This window comes from Hippocampus comes, unplaced genomic scaffold (assembly GCF_001891065.2).
Source record: "Hippocampus comes isolate QL1 unplaced genomic scaffold, H_comes_QL1_v1.1 scaffold17, whole genome shotgun sequence".
NCBI lineage: Eukaryota > Metazoa > Chordata > Actinopteri > Syngnathiformes > Syngnathidae > Hippocampus > Hippocampus comes.
In genome coordinates, this window is record NW_017805002.1 from 1424136 (window position 1) to 1447892 (window position 23757).

Consider the following 23757-nt stretch of genomic DNA (forward strand, 5'->3'; position numbering starts at 1 on the left):
TCTGAAACATGTTTCTCATCCAGGATATCTTTGTACGTTGCTGCATGCATGTTTGCCTCAGTTCTGATCAGTCTCACAGTTCCTACTGTTGAAAATCATCCCCAATTTAATGCTTCACCATGCTTCGCTGTAGGGAAGGTTTTGGAACATCAAGTTTGGCATTCTTGCCAAAGAGTTCAACGTTCATTTGCCTTTTGGCAAACTTAATGTGGGGCGTCATGTCCCACTTACTAAGGAGTGGCTCCCGTATAGCCAATCTACACACTGGCCTGATTGGTGTCCACAGATGACCACCGGAGCTCTGACAGAGCGACCATCATGTTCTCGGTCACACTCCTGACTGAGTCGCTTCTCCACTGATTGCTCTTTTTAGATGGGGGGGTCAGCTCTTGGAAGAGTCCTGGTGGTTTGCAACTCCTTCTATTTACGCATGAGGGAGGCCACTATGCTCATCGGAATCTTCAAACCAGTAGAACATTTTCTGTTTTCTTCCACAGATTTGTGCTTTGATTCCGACCTATCTGAGCTTTATAGATAATTACTTTGACTTCCATGCCACCTGTGGGGCCTTGTATAGACAGGTGTGTGCCTTTCGAAATCATTTCTAGTCAACTCCAATCAACCTTTAGGAACCTCTCATGGATGATCAGTGGGAACATGGTGCTGTTGATCGTATTCGTGACGCAACAATTGAATTCCCTGAATTTGTCTGGCAAAATTAATCCATGAATTAGAAAAGAAACGCAATAAGAAACACTTGAATTAGATGTTCTCTATGTTATTATGAAAGTAGACTATTTCTTAATGGAGGAGCTCGACTCCTCTTCCCTTTTTCTCCTCCTCTGGTTGATGAGCAGTAAATAATATCATGTATTATATTTATATTTAACGACACTTTGGTGAAAAAAAAGGTATGTATAACCTTATTTGAGGGCTGGAATGGATTAATTGCTTTTCCATTCATTCTAAAGGGAAATATTACCTTGATGAACATTTCAAGTTTCACATTTCAATGGGATCAGGCAAAAAATAAAGTTTATAACTCGAGGTTCATCAGTATATATATATATATATATATATATATATATATATATATATATATATATATATACAGTATACACTAATGAAAACTAAACTAAAACAAAGTATTTTAGAAAAATAGCCAATTAATACAAACAAAAAACCTGCTCTCTAAACTAATTAATACAAACTGAAATAAAATACTGTAATTTAAAATGCAAAACTATTATAACTCTGACACACGCACGCACGCACACAGACACAATACCTGAACTACGCACAGAGGAATGTAAAGAATTGCTGAGCTGCAGCATGCACATTAATAACCACGTGGCTGCCAATACAAGCTGTTTTCTCTCGCAATGCTGCTCCTAAAAATAAACACGTTTTTTTTTTTTTTTTTTTTTTTTTTTGCTTTAATATTGATGGGAAAGCAGCTTAGTTCGCTTTATTTGCCCGCATCCGCACTCCCATGATTATCAGTGTGTTTTCCTCTCCGAAAAGGAAATGTCATTGCTGCGCGATGGGGAAAAAAGTGACCTTTTCCTGCGTAGTGTTGACGTCCGGGGTCAGGAGCGAAACCCTGAGACGACCGCGCCGCTATTTTTCGCTCTCGAGAAGGCAGGCCGACCGCGACCGTGTGAACAGTGAAGTGCAAGAGCCGGCTTGGCGCGAGTGTTTGCCTGTTGAGTAATGGGCCCAGTTTTTTTGTGTCCATTCCATATGGGAGAACAAACAAACAGCAAGCACCAGTGTGATGCAGCATCGGAAAGCCAACAAGTTAGCTCATGTTGCGTGTGCAGTGGCACATGGTGTGCCTGTGTGTGTCATTTTGCGTTGTCGCGCTTGTCATTGTGTGAAACTAACATTGACTTTTACTCGTGTCTGTTTGTGCACATCTGTTTGTACAAGAACATGCATGGCAGGTTCATGAAACACTCTAAATTGTCCCGAGGTGTGAGTGTGAATGTGGATGGTTGTTCGTCTCTGTGTGCCCTGCGATTGGCTGACAACCGGTTCCGAGTGTCCCCCACTTACTGCCGAAGACAGCTGGGATAGGCTCTAGCACCCCCCACGACCCTTGTGAGGATAAGCGGATTGGAAAATGGATGGATGGATGGATGTTTGTCTTGTGGGTGGTTCTTCCTGTGTGTTACTTGTACAAAGAACCACATCCGTGTGTGTGTGTGTGTGTGTGTGTGTGTGTGTGTGTGTGTGTGTGTGTGTGTGTGCGTGTGTGTGTGTGTGTGTGAGAGAGAGAGAGAGAGAGAGACCTTTGGCTGAAGGTTTGAAATAATCTGAGGCTTGTTGCCGTGTTCTCATTTTTAAGTGCAACATTGTGCTGCTGCTTAAATGATTTTCCCTGTACAAAGAAACAGTGTATTTGTTTGCGTGCGTTTGTGTGTCAGCTATATTTAAAGCCTCTTTTTTCTTACGTTGACACGGCAAAATCGAGGGCCAAAGCAAGGTCCGACATTCAAATTCCAGTCGTAGGACCAATACCAGCTTGGCAGTAGATTCAGCATGATGCCCGACTGCTGGAAAATACACAAAAGAAGGAGCCGTTGTAAATAAAATATGTCATCAAACAAGCTAGGCCAATTGTTAGCTTTTCTGGTAACTGGATTGAAGGCTTTTCTCCTCGTATTTTTATGAGTGCCATTTTTGAAAGCACTTTTGACGTAATTGTTGAACAGGTTTAAATTTTCCGATTGTCGTCCCCCACTGTTTCACGAGCAGATTAGGGAGGAAACTGCCTGAACACGCCTCACACCGCAGGACAGTAGATCTCGCCTGGCTGTGAGGCAGATGTGATAACCACAACACGCAAAAACAATCAAACCAAAAAACACCTCACTTTCAACATTCTCAAGAAAATATTTTAGTCGTAGGAAAAAAAAAACTATCCTGTTTGTGACATTTGTGATTACTCCCAAAGTGGTAAAAAACGTAGTTTGATTTGAGTATCTCATATTGTTTGTTGTCTTTCTCTGTACCAGCATATATTCCTCAGCAAAGTGCTTGTCAGTGTTTGTAAAACCAAAGGAAGGTGGCTGCGTTAGTCAGTAGTTAACTGCCTACGTTGCTGTCCTGAGGAATGTGCATTTTACAACAACATGGTCATCGTCCATAAACTTTTCATGACCTGCTAATGCAGTGTGGTTCCGTGGTTGGCTGCAAAGTGAAAAACATTGCAGTTGTTGTTTTGCAGAGGCGCATCCACATGAACCTTTACTGTCAGAAATATTTTGAGCTCCTTCCACCTGGTGTTACTGGTACGTGCATCATCTTTCCAGGGAAATTAATTAAATGGCTCTCTTTCTTTACCTGGACTGTCCAATGGTGGGATAAGACCGCCCGTTCCCTTGTGTTTATGTGAAACAAGTCGTGAAGTACAACAAATCATGGACGTGTGAGCGCATGGCATTTGTGGTTTTCGGGTAGCTGTCTGGGTCAAGTAGCAAACATATCGGGTTACTGGATTACGAGCTTATTTAGATGTGAGCCGGACGAGATGGCTCAGAATTCATTTACAGTGGAACAGCTTACGTACCAGTTGTTCTTTTTTACATTTCTCCTCATACCAGAAATCCATAAAAAAATCTGCTTGTCTAGTAGGCATGTTCCTCGTAAAAAATTCCAGCCATTGAATTTGCCCAAAATATGCGGCAATGGAAATGTGTGATTGTAAATTGTGAAGCTTTGTATTGCTTCTCTGTATTGTGTGCAGAGAATGGTGTAAAGGTTTTATCGTTATTTTGAGGATTCACCATAAAAGGCGGTGCAAGGGCCTATTGATCACTGTTTGCAGCTCTGAATATTGTTAATGTACAGTTGTGCACCTGAGTTTACATACCCTATGGCGGGGGTCGGCAACACGCGGCTCCAGAGCCGCATGCGGCTCTTTAGCGCCATCTAGTGTCTCCCTGGAGCTTTATAAAAAATGTTTGAAAATGGAAAAAGATGTGGGAGGGAAATTTATTTTTTTGTTTTAAATATGGTTTCTGTAGGAGTAAAAACATGACACAAACATTCGTAACGTTTCCCAATGCTGTAAAAATGTGTAGAATAAATATTACATTTCAACATTTCTGTCAACGAAGATTTGTGTCATAGCCTGCGACACACGTTTCTATTAGCAGGGCGGGATGCAAGGCAGGTGGCTGTTGCAAAAAATAAAAAAATAATATAAAATGTAAACAAAACAAAAAAAAAAAAAAACGGCGTTTCATGCACAATTCACCGAGGGCACTGGCAAAGAGAATCTGGAGGGCCGTGAGAAGCACTTTTAAAAATCGTAGCTACGATCGTCAAAAACGCTGCAAAAGTGTGTCCCATGCCTCCGCGTCAGATCTCGACGAAGGTAGGTAGGCATGCGTCTGTAAGTGTGTTGTGTATGCGCGGGTCGATTGCGGTAGGTTGGTTGAACGAAAAGTAGATCTTCGGCCAAAAAAGGTCGGGCACCCCTGCTCTACAGAATGCACTGCACGGAAAAAAAACATTTAATCATGAAGGCTCATCATGTAATTGTAGCAAACTTAGTCATTTTGATGGTAGGCTAATATAGCTCATGTAGATATAGGTACGTGTTGCAGCTCCGAAAAAAGGTGTGGTTTTGGTTTTTTAAAAACTTAGTTACGCTTTTAACAGTCTCGACAAACACAGACACATCTAAAACGTACACATTATTTATGCTTTTAACAGTCTCGACAAACACAGACATGTCTGCGTCCGACTCCGTGCCTTCTCTCCTCTCGTTCGACTCGAGAGGCGTTCAAAGACAGCCTCCGAAAAACGGAAATTAATGATCACTTCAATGACACTAAGAAAAGCGAAAATAATGCACCAAAACAGAAAATCAAGCGAGGAAATCACAAAATAAATTCTATGGGGGCGTTTGTGAACACACAACAAAGGAATGAATAACATAAACAATTCTGAGACAGTCCAGTCTCCTACATACATACAGCATGTGTTTCCTTCATTGTAAGTTTTATAGAAGGCTTTTATTTTTTGAGTTTGATTCCGGGTCTGGCCTTCTGGTGTGCAGTTTGCATGTTCTCCCCATGCCCACGTGGGTTTTCTCCGGGTAGTCCGTTTTCCTCCCACATTCTGAAAACATACATAGCAGGTTAATGGACTCTAATTTGTCCCTATGTGAGTGTGAGCACGGATGTTTGTTTATCTGTGTGTGCCCTGCTATTGGCTGGCAACTAGTTCAGGGTGTCCCCCGCCTACTGCCCAAAGACAGCTGGGATAGGCTCCAGTACACCCACGACCCTTGTGAGGATAAGCTGATTCGAAAATGGATGGAAGTTTGAACTGGAAAGAAAAAGAGACATCAGAGAGGGCTGGCGATGACGCTTTAAAGAGGAGACAAGGCCGCCCCAGACACTATCAGGTGTCGGTTACCGTGGTGATGGAGCAAGCATGCCATGGGAGGGGAACACGCTTCCTAGGGCGCCTCCTTCTCAGAGTGTCTTGTCCTATGGAAAAGAGACGAGGTGTGGCCTTTGTCTGCCCAAAATTTTCTGGGAATGTGCCCAGACACACAAGTCGCAGTCACCACTTCTTCCTGTTTTTCCAATGTTTCTGTATTCCCTCGCACCAGGTGGAACCAGGAAGCTGTAAAAGAGGAGACCTCAAGTTTTTATGGGGAGGTGTTAGTCTTGTGACGTACGGTGTCAGCTGCCATGGGGGTTGGCAGGGAATGCCTTTGAAATACTGGTAGCAGTGCAGCAGACCGGCCCAACCTGATCGTTCACTTGCAATGGACGCCGGGGCGAAACCCGAACCCGCAAACGTGGCCATGGAGTAGACAGCTAAAGGGGATCGAAGAAGCAGCATGGAGGCACTCAGGGACTCTCTTATGCATCTGACTTTTCAGATGTCATCATACAAGAGAGCCACACTGGACGAGGAAGACTTGGTGGACTCTGGCGGCGATGACATCTACCAGTCAACACCCATGCAGGTAAGACAGACAACAAAAATATCACTTGAGAGGCTTTTACATCCCATGAAAACATTTCCAAAATGTTCTTTTGGATTCATCTAGATAAACCTGTAAAACGTAAAGTGTCAAGAAGTCAGCGACGAGCCACGTTCTAATTTTTAAACAATTGTATCAAATGAGTTTGGAAGGAAAGTATTTTTTATGTGCCTTCGAGATTTGTTTTTCGTCTCTTCAGTTTTTTCCTGTTTTGTCTAAATGGAAGCTGAAACAAATTCAGGGTACTCTCACATCCTGGAAACTTGGAAAATTTGTGACCAATTTTCCAGTCATGGAAAATACATAGAAAATGAGAAAAAAGTAAAATGTCCTGGAAAAGTTTGGGTTGTCTTGGAAAATAAATTTTCTTCCCTCTGCTTCTCACTGCCGTGTGGGTAATTGCAGATGGGTTAAACAGACATGTTTGTCTCTGAGCCGGCACGGTGCCCCACGTGACGCTACCAACCAATCAAATTGCATATTCCCTTTGAACAGTTCTGCTGCCCTGTGTGCCTGGTTACTGATTTTTCAGACCCAAGTAAGGATTTTTTTTTTCTCCAAAGTTTACGAGTGTTGCTGTGGCCCTGTATATCGAGTGTAAAGTTTTTCTCCCTTTCGCTGTCTCTTCCATGAAGTGACAAAGAGCTCAAGTAGATTTGGCGTCAATTTTGGCTGTGCGCTCAGAGATATATCTCTCTCGTTTCAGTAGAGCCTCAGCGACCATGACGACGGCTTCGAAAGTAGCAATGGGTAACGGGTGGCCTTAGTGGGCCACTTTTTACTCACTCATTTATACTTGCTCCATTGTCCGACAGCGGAAATAGAAAATATGTGAACGAGAGTTCTATGACATATATATGCGAAAAGAGCAGAGCACTGAGTTTTCATATGGTTTAGTTCGTGTTACGTCCCTGCGCAAGTGAATCTGGCATCGGCGGTGCCATGCTTGCGAGCATGGGCTTTGTCCTCCCTCTAACCCAATGGTTCTTAACCTGGGTTCGATCGAACCCTCGGGGTTTGGTGAACCGGTCTCAGGGGTTCGACGGAGCCTCTGCCATGGAGGTTAAGACACACCCGGCTCAACATGTCAATTAGTTATGACACGCCCACTTGGCCATCACTGGCTGCAGAAGATCACATTACATCGCTTGTCCAATCAGTGCTGCGGGAACTTTAGTTCGCTCAGTAGTCACTACATGACCGTAGTGATAGTACAATTTAAAAAAAAAAAAGGATACTTATCTCTTGAAATTGTATTTACTTTTTTCTGTTTTTAATAAATGCGTTTTTATATCTTGAATTCTTAAAAAAAGATATTTATTTTTCACTACTGCGATTGGCTGGCAACCGGTGAAGGGTGTCCCACACCTACTGCCTGAAGACAGCTGGGCTAGGCTCCAGCACCCCCCGCGGCCCTTGTGAGGATGAAAGCGAATCGGAAAATGAATAAATGAATATTTTTAACTAATGAAGGGTTTGGTGAATGTGCATATTAACTGGTTGGGTTCGGTACCTCTAAGAAGGATGAGAACCACTGCTCTAACCCATCAACAGCTCAGTAGTCATTCAGCTGTAGTGCCATTGTCTGGATTTAATTGGCAATGAACGCAATTTACATGTCGACATCCAAATGAGATCTTATGTTCGTGTTGTGACGTTCGGGAACAAGTTGTTCTTTTGAAGGGCATCTTTTGGATGAATGATGAGAATCCATTGACAGCTGTGTGAGAGCCGTTTTTTTTTTTTTTTTTTTTTTGCCAATTCAGTTTGGTCTTTTGTAATATTGAAGCAATCTGGTTAAATGAACAAAATGTAAGATACGATCATAGAAAATAACACGTCTCCAAATATTTGGGGGTGGAATTTATGAGTCTATGTTGACTCAAACTACAGCAGATGAAATGGCCCTGGGAAAGTCCTGGAACATAATTTCAAGAAAACAGTGGGAACCCGGAAATTGTCCCGTGCAGTTAAACATAATGTTTTAGGCCTGGTACACACATATCAATTGTTGGGCCAAACTCAATGTTGACCACACGCACATAAAGATTTCAGATCATAAATATTGAATTGGTTCAACTCAACTTTATTTATATAGCACTTTCACAACAGGTGCAACACATGAGGTAAAGTAAAACATTAAAAATAACACAAACATAACAAACCAATAACATCTTTTTCTCCTTTCCTACATATGTTTTATTGCTTGAAGCGGTTCTAGCTAAAAGAGGATTACAAGTCTCCTTTTTCCGGTCCCAATTGCATCCGCTTCACTTTTCAAATGCCAACTCCTCTCCATATCTCCTCCGAGCACAATGATGACGTTCCTCGCTCAAGTCAAGTCAAATTTAGTTATACAGTCCTTCATCAAAAAAAGAGCCTCAAAGGGTTTCAAATGACAGTTGACAAATATTAACCCTTTCAGGGACAGCGGTTACGACAGTGGACAGCTTATCATGTTATCAGGTTACAGGGTGCATAAAAGGGTTAATTATCTTCACCCCAGTGGAGGACAACGAAAAAAAAACATCTGGGAAGAATCAGAAATCTCCTCATCCTCAGCTCCTCTAGCCATTCAACTATACATCCAGCCGTACCATCGCAGACAGTCCAAGATACACGAAGGTGCTGTTAAAATGTCGAAATATTACCGTAATGACCATACACAAGGTGCATCAGATTTTAAGGCGCGCTGTAAGCTTTTAAGAAAATGGAAGGCTTTTAGGTGTGCCTTTTAGTGCGGAAAGTAAGGTATATTTATTTTTTTCAGGCACCTATGTGAACACAACGAAAACAAATTTAGATGTAACAAATTGAGAAGAAAGGGAAAAAAAATTATAGTCGTTTGTTTTTGTTGTGTTCATATGGATTTTCCTCCTATGTGCCTCAATAAACTAAATATACTGCAAAGCTATGGTCCCTAAACACTTTAATATGATTTCAGAGTCATTTTAGAACATTACCCTTAAAAATAAGCGTGTGTGTACATGCAGTGCACAGACTGAGAAGACTCTCCTTCGCTTCCACTACCAACAAAGAATAAACTAGACTAAAACTCTTCTCTGACAATGCAAAAATCTCAAATAATCTGGGTGGGCCAGAAATTTCCATACATAGGAAAATGATGTTTCAGACGCCATTGTTATTGTAGGTATCATAGGTATGTATACAGAACTTATGTATGTAAACTTTGGGCCCAGACTGGATAATTAGAGTTATGTGTGCATGAAGAAGTGCAGTAAATAACTGCCTGAAGATTCGTTGGACGTGATTGAGTGTTCTTTCGGCTTGCTGTCTCACAGACGGTGTCGGGGGTGGTCTGCTCCAATCAAAACACTTTTTTTTTTTTTTTTTTTTTTTAAGCGTTCGTTTGAAGACCTCACATTGTGCAGCTGATATTGTTCAGTACAGACGGTAGAGAGTCTGAGAAGTTTGAGAGGCCAAAGTGAGTGTTTGACTTTGCAGTAGATTATTTCACTGAGGTTTTCCCGAAAATGTGAGAGAAATTTCCCCTTGTGGATTTTTCTTTCTACTGAACCGAGTTTAGGTCCAAACTGAGTGATTGAGGAACACTGCGACTTTAGCACTGGATACGGCCACATTAACTTGGACTAATCTTATTGAATAGAGAGCAAGCTGAATCATGTTATTTCTTTTTTTTAATGCGATTTTTCTGGAGTGGATTCTGCTACGGCAGGATGATGTGGTGGTGGAAGCTGTCCAATAAGCGCTGCAGTTTGGCAACTTTCTTGTAGGGAACACATTCTCTTGACCCATCACTTGAGGTTGTTGGACCTGAAATCTGCACACCCCCTTAATTCTTTACATTCTTACTGTTTTGTGGTCAGTCTTCAGGTTACGGGTATGTCAAATAGCACTGTATTGTCTCTGCGCATGAGAGGAAACACTCCATGCTCAATTATCTTGTAACTCCGCAGGGGATTTGCATTTATGACAGGGCAGCGATATGTTTTCAGTGAGCCAAATGTATTTTTGTGAATTTGAGAAAACCCCTTATGGACACCTTTACAAAGGTTTTCCAGGCTTTGTCTTGATATAGGGGGTCAGAACACACTGTAGTTCATCACTAACTGAGGCTACAGTATACTACATAATCTGTTGTAGTAATAGTCCATAAACCCCCATAAAAAAAACAGTTGCTTAAAAAAGAGATATAGCAGGGACGCAAACGATTGTTGCCAGTGCTCATCATGCTCCCGCTGGACCGATGGTGAGCATGGCTTTGTTACCACGATGACTAAGGAAGGAGATAGATCGTGACAAGGTGAGTGGCTCTGAAAAGAAAAGTGAGAAAGAAAAGCATTGATTTCTATCTTCACTCACGGAGGCAGCACTTTCAAATTGGGTCTGAAGTCAAACAAAAACATAGTTTCAAAAACATATTCCTAAATTTAATCAAAAGACTAAATCGGGGATCTCAAACTCAATTTATATGGGCGCCGCTGGAGATAGTCTTGCCCACAAAAACTGCAAAAAAAAGTTTTTTTTTTTTTTTTGTTTTTGTTTAGCAAATAACAGAGGATTGGGGAAAACGCAAGTAGCGCATGAAAGCCATTAAAAGGCCATTAAAAAGTCACTTGACCATCATATGTCCCCTTTAAAAGGTGTCACTGTGTGTACAGGTGACTCTCCGGCAGGGCTGTGGCTCCTCATGTTGGCCTGAGAAAACGCAGAGGGAGAGGCAGCTTCTGTTTCTCGTGTGTGTGCTGTCTGCAGGCCTATTCGTATCGCTCATCACGACCGCCGTGTTCTACCGGCAGAGTGAGTACTCATTTTCATCGCCAGCCTGAACACAATGAGCTGGATAATGCTGCCCGAAGGAGTTGTGCCGTCCACGGGATATGACTCACCTTCCCACAAATGATGTCATGTTGTCCTTTTTTTGACCGATGCATTCCATTTTGCCTTAATTTGCCTCAAAACGAGATTTATGGGCAATCACTTTCGCACGGTTGACAGAATTCTTAAAAGTCAAGAAACTGTGTGAATGATGCCAATCGCTCTTTTGTTAATGTTTATCAAACCCTAAATAAAAGTGGCACTATCTGCTCAGAATGTTATCCGCCATGCATGACAAAGTAGCTTGCCAAGCAAATACAACAAAACAAAATCCCATATGACATTTTCACAGAGGCGTAGGTGCTACCGAGGACTATTCTAGTTCATATTTACAATTTGAAAAAAAAATCCTTTAAGTATGATGTTTTAAATTCTTTACATTCTGTTGTTTAATTTTTGTTACTTTCCCTTTTTTGTTAAGACACGCCGTGGGTCACGTAAACCTATTACAAAATAAATATTCAAACAAAAAAATAAATATGCAAACAAAATAAATTCACATGGCTGTATTTGGATAGTGATTGTATGGAAATGCTGCAGCCACACCTTTGGCTCTGCTTCCAAGCAACACCTTTACAGCCTCTCCCGTGAGTTTTCAACATCCCGACAAAAAATAATAAGAAAATAGCTTGTGGATGAGCCATTTCGTATGTGGGTTTTCCTCTGGGTTGCCATGGGACGCCTCCTGCCACTTCCTGCCATTCACGAGAGTCTATGTCATGACATACGTCGGCATAATGGAAGGAACAGGGATGAATTCTCCTCTGGGTGCTAACCTCTTTGCTTAGCGGAACTCTGTCCCGCGCAGTTGTCTAAGGATACATTTAGAGAAGAATGAACTGCCATTTTTGTTCACTTACATTCATAATTATCCAAATGCGAAAAACACAGCAGTTAAATAGGCCATAATCCCCATGTCAGGGCGTAATGCCGGTCAGGAGGAAATTTGTATTCTAGGTGTGGTTTAACTGAATACAAGAGTGTAAAAATAAATATCAAGTCCAGCTTGACACATTCCTACAGAGTTAATTGCTCTTCTTTCCACAGGTAGGGACTTCCAGAGTGATAAATAAAGAATGAGGAACACTGTTTAACCCGCTCGCCTCTTTTTAGATCTTGAAATCCTCAGGATAGCAGGCATGTCGCGCGTGTTGGACTCGGGATGGAACGTATGGTACTGTACCACTAACACATCAAGATACGAAGGTGCTGAGCCATGTAACATTTTGTGAGTATGGGAGCAAAACCTTTAAATCACATCTCGAGAGGACAGGGAGCCAGTGCAAGTTGGCCACTGTAGAGGTGATATTATCCAACTTTTTAGTCCTAGCAAAGATGCTGGAGGCTTGTAATATTGGAACAAGGACGACCAGAACGCGGCACGTTACAATAGTCGGCCCTTGGTTGAGGTCGACGGTCTACCAAGAATCATTCTGGTTACTGTGAAGAGGTGCCCAAGAGTCTCTAATCTGTCACACTCTGACATGTGAATAATTACTAAAACTCACTTATTATGAGAGGGGGATGTTGGCTCGAGCCCGTCAAAAAACGATGCCTTCCAGATTTTTATTCATTTGTCCTGTCTCTCGTTTCAAAAAAAAAATTTTCCAATGACTCACATTGTTGCTCAAAAACCACATGTCCCACACTACTCAGCTGAAGGAATAAAATGATTTCAACCCGCTTTTGTTTCCTCTTCAGCACATCCAGGCGTTTGCCTGACCGAGCCATGCATCACCGTGGCCAGCGCCGTCATGTCAGCCTTGGACCGCTCCGTGGACCCCTGCCATGATTTCTACAGCTATGCCTGCGGCGGCTGGATGAACAACAACCCCCTCCCCGAAGGCAAGTCCCGCTGGGGCTCTTTCAGCAAGCTGTGGGAGCGCAACATGCTTGTGATGAAGCAATTATTAGGTGAGTATCGGAGGAGTCGATTGATGTTTCTTTTGTTGTCACATTGCCGTGATCGTTTTTGCTGTTGTTGTTATTGGTGTGATTTGAGCAGAGAACACGACGATGAAAGATCTGAGTCAAGCAGAGGAGAAGGCCCAGCGTTACTATCAGGCCTGCATGAACGAGACAAAGATCGAGGAGTTGGGAGCGAAGCCATTGCAGGAACTCATCACGCAGGTTTGTGCGTCGGCTGCAGTTGCTGTCTCAGCTCAATAAAGGTGCACAGCCTCGTTTTGCGCTAGAGCCCATTCAATTTTGACTTGGTGAAAATGATCAATTTTCAGATTAGTGATTCAAACATAAGAAAAATAGGTCAAGATCACTTCCCAGTTGGAATTGCTGTAAATTTCTCACCGAAATCCCTCGAAAGAATGCTTTTCCAGAGAGGGTGCAGCGAAATCGTCATGACAGAAGTCACAATATCAGTAAAACTAATCGGCTGCTGTTGCGCACAAACCAAGGAAAGACATATCATGTCTGCTAACAACAGAAAATTCTGATTTAATTTCAATTTTATGTCATGACACATAGGAACCAAACAAAGGCGGAAATGCAATCCCGTGGGGTGTTGCTAGGCTTAACACTGAAAGGCCAATTCTGACTGGCCAGAATTGATTTTAGAATGCCCACTTTGAAATTCATGTGACACTGGGAAATAATGAATTCGGAAATAACAATAATAACTATTTTACAAAATTCAAGCTATAAGCGAATGATGGTTGAATAAGAGCAGCTGCTTGCTAATACAATATGTTGCAATTTACATATGATCCAATTAGTCAACTAACCACGACTATGATCGTTGACTAGTTGACGAGCAAAATACTTGTTTGCGGCAGCCCTAGTTGAACAAAAAAAAAAAAAACAAGAATCAATATTTCCCCATGTTATTTTGGAAGAATACTTTTTTTCAGTGGAGTAGCTGTAGTTCTCCCCTTTTCCCTCTCCTTACTTTATAATTAATGAGCAGAAAAAAAAATTATCGTGATTTTTTTCCAATTGTTTTATTTCATTTTCATCGTGCGTTTTCACTTTTTTCTCTGTAGCATTAGATTTTTTTTTCAACCACACACTGGTTAAAAGGATATCTGTAATTCAGATTGGAGGCTGGAACGGATTATTTGCATTTCCATTCATTTCAGTGGAATGCATTCCATTGCATTTTGGGTGACAAACGGGGTCTGATTCAATTCAAAAAGTGAAACTCATCTAGTTTCATGACACAGAGTGAAATTGTGTTCATTTTTTTCAAATAATTTTGATGATTAGCTTTCAGATAATTAAAACCTATAAAAGAAAAAAAAACAGTGAAAATTATTTTAGGAAGGCAGCACAGTGACAGAATGATTAGCACGACTGCCTGACCATTCTGAGTTTTGGATTCGAATCTTTGCTCCAGCCACTCAGTGTTTCCATCACGTTCTGCTGCTTCCTTTAGATAGGAGGATGGGCCTTGACTGGACCCTGGGACAAAGACAATTTCCAGGAAGTCCTCCGTGCCGTGTCTGCAAAGTACCGGACTTCGCCATTTTTCACCGTGTACGTCAGTACTGACTCCAAAAATTCCTCCACTAACATCATTCAGGTGAGTAAGCTGAGCACTTATTCTGACAAATGCAGACCTGACACTGATATCATTGGGTGATGACGTCTGACATTCTGTCGATGTAGGTGGATCAATCCAGCTTGGGACTCCCTTCAAGGGATTACTACCTCAACAAAACAGCCAATGAAAAGGTATATGGTGGTTTTACACACACGGAGGTTCCATCCAAATTAATCAATAAGAGAAAATCTGCAAAATAGAAATGCCCTATTTTTATATGCCCTGGTCATGTTTTTAATAGCATTTTAGACACATAAATTTGTTTTAAGGTCTTCAACACACCTAACAAACACATATTGAGAGAGAATGAGAGCAATTGATAACAGAAATGTTGGCAACAGTATGAACGTTATTAAGTGTAATAATACAAAATATATCAGCGTTAAAGTAGGGCTGCAAATCATCAACCGCAATATTGATATAATACAGTCTTGCTGTTGGCGTATATGAAACAACCACATCGTTTTGCCTTAAGTCTTATCTTACTCCGAACCAACAATGCAAACTGGCACACCGTAGACAGGCTAACGAGTCGTGTTTGTGTTGTACCCTTTAAACAATGGATATTTGAATACAAATGGTGGAGCAACACGTCCAGACAGATAATGTATCAATACTTATTGGAGTATATTTTTTTGTTGTCTTGAAAAATCAAGTATCACTGCAGCATGGTGAAGAGCTGTGTGTTAGTATTATGATGCCCTCAGGTGGCAAAGGCACACATCCCAGAAGGAGCAGCTCAATATCCATTGAGTTGAAGCAACAAATGTGTCCAAAAGTTTATTTGCATTCTGTATAATTATGTTGTGAGTGTATGTTGTTCTAAAGTTTTTAAATGCATTTTTGTTCGGGTGTTACTGCTTTATTCTTAATGGCAATGGAGAAAGTTTTTTTGGAGATATGGGTGTATTGAGTTATGAGTGTAGTCATGGAATAAATAAATCTCTTAACCACCACTGCATAAAGTGGTGATTAAAACTGACTCACCACAGATGTGTAATGTATGTATCTAGTAAAATGTAATGAGTTTTAACTTTTATAAGTCTAATATTTCACAAGATCAGGGGCGTCCAAACCTGGTCCTCAAGTTTCGTGTTGGTTCTTAGTTCTTAATATGGCACATAAAGCATAATGTACAAACATAATCAATTAGCACAATATGTATCATTCATACTTGTTAGGCCAAAAATCTCTGATAGATTTTTAGACAAAAGAATTGAGTGAATTGTGCAACAGAGATGGAATCCACTGGAGATTGTTTGCATAGTTGAGGATTACCTTGCTGCTAATTGTCTGGTTGCAGGAAGTTTCCCACACGCACACACTCTCATTGCTTTATCCCTTTTGCAGTATCTGACGGCATACCACAACTTCCTGGTGGATTTAGGGGTCCTGCTGGGGGGCTCCGAGGAAACATCGCGGCTACTTATGGGGGAGATTTTGGACTTTGAAACGTCCCTGGCCAACATCACAGTACCCCTGGAGGCGAGACGGGATGAGGAGCTCATCTACCACAAGATGGAGGCCAAAGACCTGAAAGTAAGTTAGAGCTAATTGGTTGAGCACAATAAGAAAACAAATACAGTGTTACACCCAGTTATGAATGTTTTTAGAGATTGCTCACCAGATTTTTTTAGCTACCGAGGCAGCGAACTTCACAAAAAGCAGCAGTTAGGCAGCTAGTGATAAATGATTCAAAAAAGAGAATCACAACTTTGTATTTAACCAAACCACTAATAACTTTGGCCTACATGCAAAACGCCATCGATGTGCTAGCAAAACTAGCATCGATGCCTCCGCAATTATCGACCTATGAACAATATTAGAAAACAAGCGGTAGCAACACATGCGGCTAGAACATATAACAAAAAACAACTTTTATTTTTGCACCTTTTTTTGCAGTTTTATGTTTTATCATGGCATCTACTGTCAGTGCCGTTTGTATAGTACCGCCCCCTTCTGGCCAAGACACCAGAATGCAGCAGAATGTCCATTAATTTATTATTAATTCTTTGCAATCTGTTCAAATATACTATTACTTTGTTTTCATAAAATATGTTACTGTGGAGTGCTATTTTTATTATTTAAGATGCATGATTTTTTTGAGGGCACTTTAATGGATCAATAGCATTTCCGTTATGGTGATCCCTCGCTAAACCGCGCTTCATTTATTGTGGCTTCAGTACATCGCGTTTTTTTTCCAGAGTTCTGTATTCAGGAAAAAAACGCATCATTGGTTCCCGGCGCGACATCAACCAATGACAGCACGAGTGTATTTATCGCGTGAACTAATTGGCCGCGCATCTTCGTAGCTCCACCCAGCACCTTCCCTTGTGCCCCGTCACGCTGTTGACTTTCTGACAGTTCGTCTGCCTTTCTCTGGCATACTGTCTCTTCTGTTGTGTTTGTTACGGACGCGGGGGTGGGGGGTTGCACATGAGCGCGAGTGCCAGAGAGCGCGAGCGGGTGATTGAGCTTAACCGAAAGCAGCAGCATCCTGATGTTGAACTAGTGTCGCCCTTTTTGTTTGCAGAGTCTGGCTCCTGCAGTGGACTGGATCCCTTACCTCAACGAGGTGTTTGCTCCTGTGTCCATCAACGAGTCCGAGCCGGTGGTCGTGTATGCCAAAGAGTACCTCCAGAACGTGTCGGACCTCATAACAAACACCAATAAAAGGTCTGATTTACCTCCTTCGCTTGTCAAATGCTGGCCCTTCCTCTTCATTTATGACAAAATATCCAAAACGTTAATCAGCATATTTGTGATTCACCCCCCTCCCCCAAACTGTTAATCACTGATTAGGACTCTGGCTAAAACAATAAATGATTACTTTGGCGCCATCTAGTGGAATTTTGGCATTGTTTTTAGGTTGAATTCATTTATCATGTTTTTCAGTTTTCTTTTGTGATGTCCTGTTTTTTTGGCAAATGGGCTGTCACTTATATAGCACTTTTCTACCTCGTGTACTCAAAGCGCTTTCCACTGTTACCACATTCACCTACTGATGATGCAGCATCAGGAGCAACTGGGGGTGCAGTATCTTGCTCAAGGACACTTCGATATGGTCGCAATCTGCCCACAGGCCGATATGGCAATGCGTTTCCTTCTCTGTCCGCGGACTGTTGATTTCGATTTCGGTGTGATCGATTTGTACTGCTTCCCATTTCAATTGGCGCTCTTTGGTCTAGATTAGTGTTTCTTAACCTGCGTTCGATCGAACCCGAGGGGTTCGGTGAGTCGGTCTCAGGGGTTCGACGGAGCCTCCATGCAGGATGAGACACACTTGACTCAACATGTTAATTAGTTATGACACGCCCTCTTGGCCATTACTGGCTGCAGATGATCACATGACATTGCTTGTCCAATCAGTGCTGTAGGAAATTTAGTTCGCTTAGTAGTCAACGGGTGACTGTCGTGATCGTACGTCGTACAATTTAAAAAAAAAAAAGTATACTTTAAATTCTATTTACTTTCTTCCCTTTTTAATAAATGTGTTTTTTTTATATCTTGAATTATATATATTTATTTTTCACTCATGAAGGGTTCGGTGAATGTGCATATTAACTGGTGGGGTTCGGTACCTCTAAAAAGGTTAAGAACCACTGGTCTGGATCATTGGGTCTTGCGTCACATAGACTGACGTCACAGACAGTGGTGCATTTTTTGGGGGGAGGGTTTGAGAAAAAGCGGTTTTCACTACCCAGTGAGTCAGTGACAGTGTCTGCTTTTCAGCCTTCTCAACAACTACATGATCATGAAGGTGGTACGGAAGATGGTGCCCATCTTGGACCAAAGGTTCCAGGATGCAGAGCAGCGCTTCCTAGAGGTCATGTACGGAACTAAAAAGGTAAGTGAACATTTTTTTTTGTTGTTGTTGATTGTATCCCATTTTTCAATCAATCAATCAAACTTTATTTATTTGGCACTTTTCATACATAAGAATGCAACTCAAAGTGCTCTACAATGCTTTAATACATTAGAAACTCACACACACAAGCACACATACACATTTATTTTTGACATTTTAAAACTCCAATTTTACTTTACGCTCATCACTAGCTCTTAAACATAGTGAAAATATGTTTTAAAAAAACAGAGTCCTCATTTAGGGAGAGCCTTCTGGCAGTGTTATGCTTTGCTGCAGTACTACACAGGAAATGGCTTGCCCCTCGACTGGAGTGGTGTGTTTCATAAAGCAGGCAAGGGGAGAAAAAGTCCATGGAATGAGTGCAGGTGACCTTTTAGCGTTTATCAGGGTGAGATCCTGTTTGTTTTGCAAGCGGGTCAAGCTGTAAAAACAAAGATTTTGTTATTACAAAGTTGTGTGTGAGTTTTATGCGGCAGTGCAGCTGAGGCTTGTTTTACACGCGAACCCTCCATTTACTCAAACTCCTTCTGACTCATGGCTGCTTATCTACTGGATGTATGCATGTAGCTACATTAAATTTAGGTTTGTTTGAAATTGCCCGGGCGGCACGGTGGATGACTGGTGAGCATACCAGCCTCACAGTGCAGAAGTGCAGGGTTCGATTCTGGCTCCGGCCTTCCTGTGTGGAGTTTGCATGTTCTCCCCATGCCTGCGTGGGTTTTCTCCGGGTACTCCGGTTTCTTCGCACATTCCGAAAACGTGCATGGCAGGTTAATGGAACACTCAAAATTGTCCCTCGGTGTGAGTGTGAGCGCGGTTGGTTGTTCATCTATGTGTGCCCTGCGATTGGCTGGCAACTGGTTCAGGGTGTGCCCAGCCTACTGCCCAAAGACAGCTGAGATCGGCTCCAGCATGTCCGTGACCCTCATGAGGATAAGCGAATTATAAAATGGATGGATGAAATTGCCCCACTGAAAATGTTTCTGCACAATGAAATACTGTTTGCTGCTATGCACAGTGTAGATTTAACAAAGAGAATAGGCTGATTATTTCAAAAAGGAGATCAAAGGGGTTTTTTTTGTTTTTTTTTTGGTTGTCAAGTGACACGTATTAAGTAAAAATATCCTTATACCCAAATCCACAATTATTCTATAGAAATCTCAATGATACTTAATTACTGAAATATTCACTCGCTGCAGCCTGCCATTCAACCGCCCTTTTTATATATTCATATTTTTTGTGTTTCATCAAAACAAACGAAAAAATCTTGCAGCAGCTTCCTGGGAATAACCAGGGGAAAAATGCTTTTTAAATTACACATGTATCCCTCAAATGAAATCCTTGATGAGCAAACTTTTGAACAGGTTTCACACTTCCAATTGTCAGCCTCAACTGTTTTCCAAGCAGTTTTGTCTCCTGCAAATGAGCCAAGGCTCACCCGCGCATTCCCCGCCCTATTTTGATTTTGTCTTTGTGGACAGGCTGATCCTACCAACATTAAAATTCGTTTGACGATTTTTAACCCTCCAATCATCTGACCTCCTGCTACTTTTGATGTGACAGAGCTGCACTCCCCGCTGGAAGCTGTGCGTCAGCGACACAGACAGTGGCCTGGGCTTCGCTCTGGGCGCCATGTTCGTCAAGACCACCTTCACCGAGGATAGCAAGGCCATCGTGAGTGCGTAAGTGCTCGGCCAGCGTGAGATAACGCTCTTCTCACCGGACCCTTCTGTCCGGTGCGCAGGCCGTGGACATGGTCAGTGACATTAAAAGGGCGTTTGAGGACGGCTTGAAGTACGTGAGCTGGATGGATGATGACACAAAAAAGGCGGCGAAGGAAAAGGTGAGATGGCATAGAACAGAGACCTTGGCGGGGTGGAAGTATTGGGAGGACATCGCTGCATCCTGGTGTGTCTTAGTATCCAAATTTTTTTACAGGCAGATGCAATTTACGACATGGTGGGCTATCCGGAGTTCATCATGAATGCCACCAAGCTGGACAAAGTGTTCAATGATGTAGGTAAATGTGGTCATATTCAAACCAACCATGTGTCACTTTGCCTCATCAAAACCGCCAATATCTTTCTTTGCAGTTCGAGGTCGTATCAGATCTGTATTTCCAGAATGTCATGCAGTACTTCAACTTCTCTGCCAGGGTGACAGCTGACCAGCTGAGAAAAGCTCCAAACAGAAACCAGTGAGTGTCTCTGGTCATCCGAGGGGGCGTTGAATAGTAGAGCCGGTCAGGAGAGCACCTCAACTTAATTTTATATGTGGAGTACTTTAACAACAAATTGCTGAACATGGGGTGACAGGGGGATGTGATTGAACTCCCCGTTGATCATTGCGAGTACTGTATTCTCTGCCTCTATGTGTTGCTCCACCATTTGTGTTTCAATATCAATTGCATAAAGGGCCAAAGTGTAATTGTAGTGCATTGAACAGTTTCAAGCCTCTTTTTTTTTGAATCAGTCACTCGCTGCTTATTGTGAAGTGAGGTGACATGAGGTCACTGCTCCAGGGCTCATATCTAACATTTGAGCTCGCAAGTCAAAGCAAAGAATTAGCAAATGATGGCTCGAATCGAAGAAAAAAAAAAAACTCATAAGTCGAGTCACTTGTATCTACTGTTTATGTGACCTGGCACTAAATGGACCGTCACTTTGTGTCTTTTGCAGGTGGAGCATGACCCCTCCAACTGTGAATGCCTACTACAACCCCACCAAGAATGAGATTGTCTTGCCAGCGGGAATCCTCCAAATGCCGTTCTACAACCGCCACTGGCCCAAGTAAGTCTTGAATTTGAGCCGCCTTTTATTGTAAGTGCCATTTTGGCTTAACGCAAACGACTCCAGAATCTCAACCAGAAGGGACAATGGTGTGAGGACGGGAAGAACAACATCAATGCTAATGTTCCATTTCCTGTTTTGCGATGATCAACGTAATCATCTTCAGACTACTTTTTTTGTCTGTTGCAGAGCTCTTAACTTTGGTGGAATTGGGGTCGTCATGGGGCATGAACTGACTCACGCTTTTGATGACCAAGGTTGGCAATCATTTCTGTTCGTTGAAAGGAATCAGATACACTAATCCTCAGAAGATTTACATTTTTCTATTCACAAATTAACCGATGTGTTTTTGTCCTCTTTCTGTAACTCTCTGAGATTGCCGCGAGCCGTCCAAAAATCCCTGCATAATATGAAAGCAGCAATTATGTCAAAGCAAGATGTTGAAATGACACATATCAGCTGTTTAAGAGCTTTGTATGTTGTGGACGGGCCAAGTGTTGCATGTCGTGCTGCTGAAATTGAACCAGCTGTCAACCATTCATTTTTAAGGTTCTTGTAAAATGATTGAAATTATCAGTACTTGGGATTATAGTTTGTGGCATACAGTATATAATATTCCCACCATTAATATAGGCAATTCTAAATATTTGGGGGATGTCATTTGCAATTTTTTTTCTATTTGCAGCAGGTCTCTATCCCCGCTCGCAGGGGTTTATTTACTCTTACAGGTGAAGTTTGATTATAATCAGTGATGCGTCCTGATTTTGTGCTTAAAAAAAAAAAGGCAGAGAATTTGACAAAGATGGAAACCTACGCTCCTGGTGGAAGAACTCATCTGTGGAGGCCTTCAAAAAGCAGACGCAGTGCATGGTGGAGCAGTACGGCAACTACAGCATCAACCAGGAGACCCTGAATGGTCGCCACACGCTGGGAGAGAACATCGCAGACAACGGTGGACTCAAAGCTGCCTATGAGGTTCAGATGTAAAACAGTTAGCTGCCAATTGAACCCCGTTGCTCAACACGACCGCAGCACCTACCGTTACCTCTTTGAGTGTCAGTGTCCAGCTTGTGTAACGTAATGGTGTGCCTCCCCTGCAAGGCTTACGTGAACTGGATCGAAAGGAACGGTGAGGAGGCCACGCTGCCAGCTCTGGGAATGACTAACCACCAGCTGTTCTTTGTGGGATTTGCACAGGTTGGTGGCGTCTGTGCGAGTGTGTGTGTGTGTGTGTTTTTTTTTTCAATCTAAATTTGACAAGACACATATTGAACTGGTCCAAATGTGTATTGATCCCGTCCCAGACAACGTTTTCTGTCACTGTTTTACGAAACTCCCCCAAAGTGTTGATTGTCGCAAAGAAAGAACAGGAATGCCACGGATGAATGAACATATTTTTAACTTTATCTTCTTCAGCAAGATAAACGTTTTTTTGTTTTTTTTTTATTATGTTTTATTTTTACTGTTTAAAAAGGATTTCCTCTAATTTCCTTCTGAAGTCATAAAGACCATCATCTGTTGGTCGTTAAATAACCCCTGGAAGATTTGTTTTACAACTTATCTCAGCATCCACATTCAAGCAACACTTTGAATCCTCTTTAGCAAAGACAAACTCACCATGTGCCCGTGTAAGAGACAAACTAACTTTGCTGGGATTACACATTTAAGATAAAACAAAACAAAACAAGCTAAGATCAGTGGCCAACTGTTCCATCTCGCCAGAGTGTCATGAGCAGTTTGCAACTGAGACACTAAAAGAATCACAGATAAAGATGAGCGTTGCTTCTTTTTTTTTTTTTTTTTTGGCATCAGGTGTGGTGCTCCGTGAGGACGCCCGAGAGCTCACACGAGGGTGTCATCACCGACCCGCACAGCCCGTCCAGATTCCGAGTCATCGGGTCCGTCTCCAACTCGCACGAGTTCTCCAAGCATTTTGGCTGCAAAGTAAATACACCTATGAACCCCAAACACAAGTGCAAGCTTTGGTGATGGCTCAGAATGGACAGCAGAGGGGGGACACGGGGAAACGGATAGAAGAGGCTCACTGGCGGGAAGAACCACTCACTGCCCATCAGCGTTTGTCATGAGTCAGCATGCTTGCTCTGTGTGGATGGTTGCTTGAGCAAGTCTTTTTTTTTTTAGTTTTTTTGTTTTTTAAGGAGATATATTTTGCCTTCTTTTTTTCCCCACACTTCAAAACCCGGGTGTATTAAAAACATGTCTGTGACATGCTTTTGTAAAAAATACCCCAAAGATCAAAAATTATTCTAACACATGTTTTCTTGTCTTGCTGAAATTAGCCTGTTTAAGGGGCTGGCTCTGCATAGGGAAGTGAGCGACTATAAACTCCGCCCCATGCATTGCTGGACCAATGATGAGTCAGATTTCATTGACATGACACCGAGAGATGTCATGAGAGATTTCTTACATTATTTTACTTCAGGGAACAGAGCCCATAGTGTGTGTGTGTGTGTGTGTGTGTGTGTGTGTGTGTGTGTGTGTGTGTGTGTGTGTGTGTGTGTGTGTGTGAGTGTGTGTGTGTGTCAGGAGGCGGGGAGGAGATATTTTCACTGATGGAGACAGCACTTCATACATTACACGGCTGGGCCAAATTTACAAAGAATGAACTGTGGACTGCTGAGACTTGCAATTCAATAGCTTTGCTTCA

General features: G+C 42.1%; 1 protein-coding gene and 1 long non-coding RNA gene across 2 annotated transcripts; both read left to right on the forward strand.

Moving 5' to 3' along the window:
• The first annotated feature begins 2266 nt into the window (after nt 1–2266).
• On the forward strand, nt 2267–2870 carry LOC109507660 (uncharacterized). Its single transcript, XR_002166508.1, has 2 exons — nt 2267–2533; nt 2580–2870. It is a non-coding gene; the product is annotated as an uncharacterized LOC109507660 (long non-coding RNA).
• Nucleotides 2871–5866: 2996 nt separating this feature from the next.
• On the forward strand, nt 5867–23078 carry ece1 (endothelin converting enzyme 1). Its single transcript, XM_019857259.1, has 18 exons — nt 5867–5995; nt 10657–10795; nt 12575–12787; nt 12879–13003; nt 14265–14411; nt 14498–14563; nt 15783–15971; nt 16966–17108; nt 18165–18279; nt 19864–19974; nt 20045–20143; nt 20239–20316; nt 20394–20497; nt 20979–21089; nt 21279–21346; nt 21874–22064; nt 22191–22286; nt 22902–23078. Exons 1-18 carry the CDS (start codon nt 5867–5869, stop codon nt 23076–23078), a joined length of 2301 nt encoding a protein of 766 aa, XP_019712818.1.
• The last annotated feature ends 679 nt before the right edge of the window (nt 23079–23757 follow it).

Excerpts from the sequence above, each read along its gene's own strand:
- ece1 (XM_019857259.1), top strand. The coding sequence starts at position 5,867 with ATGGAGGCACTCAGGGACTCTCTTATGCATCTGACTTTTCAGATGTCA. Across the intron at positions 10,796-12,574 it reads CGCCGTGTTCTACCGGCAGA|CACATCCAGGCGTTTGCCTG; the intron begins GTGAGTACTCAT and ends TTTCCTCTTCAG. Across the intron at positions 21,090-21,278 it reads TACAACCGCCACTGGCCCAA|AGCTCTTAACTTTGGTGGAA; the intron begins GTAAGTCTTGAA and ends TGTCTGTTGCAG.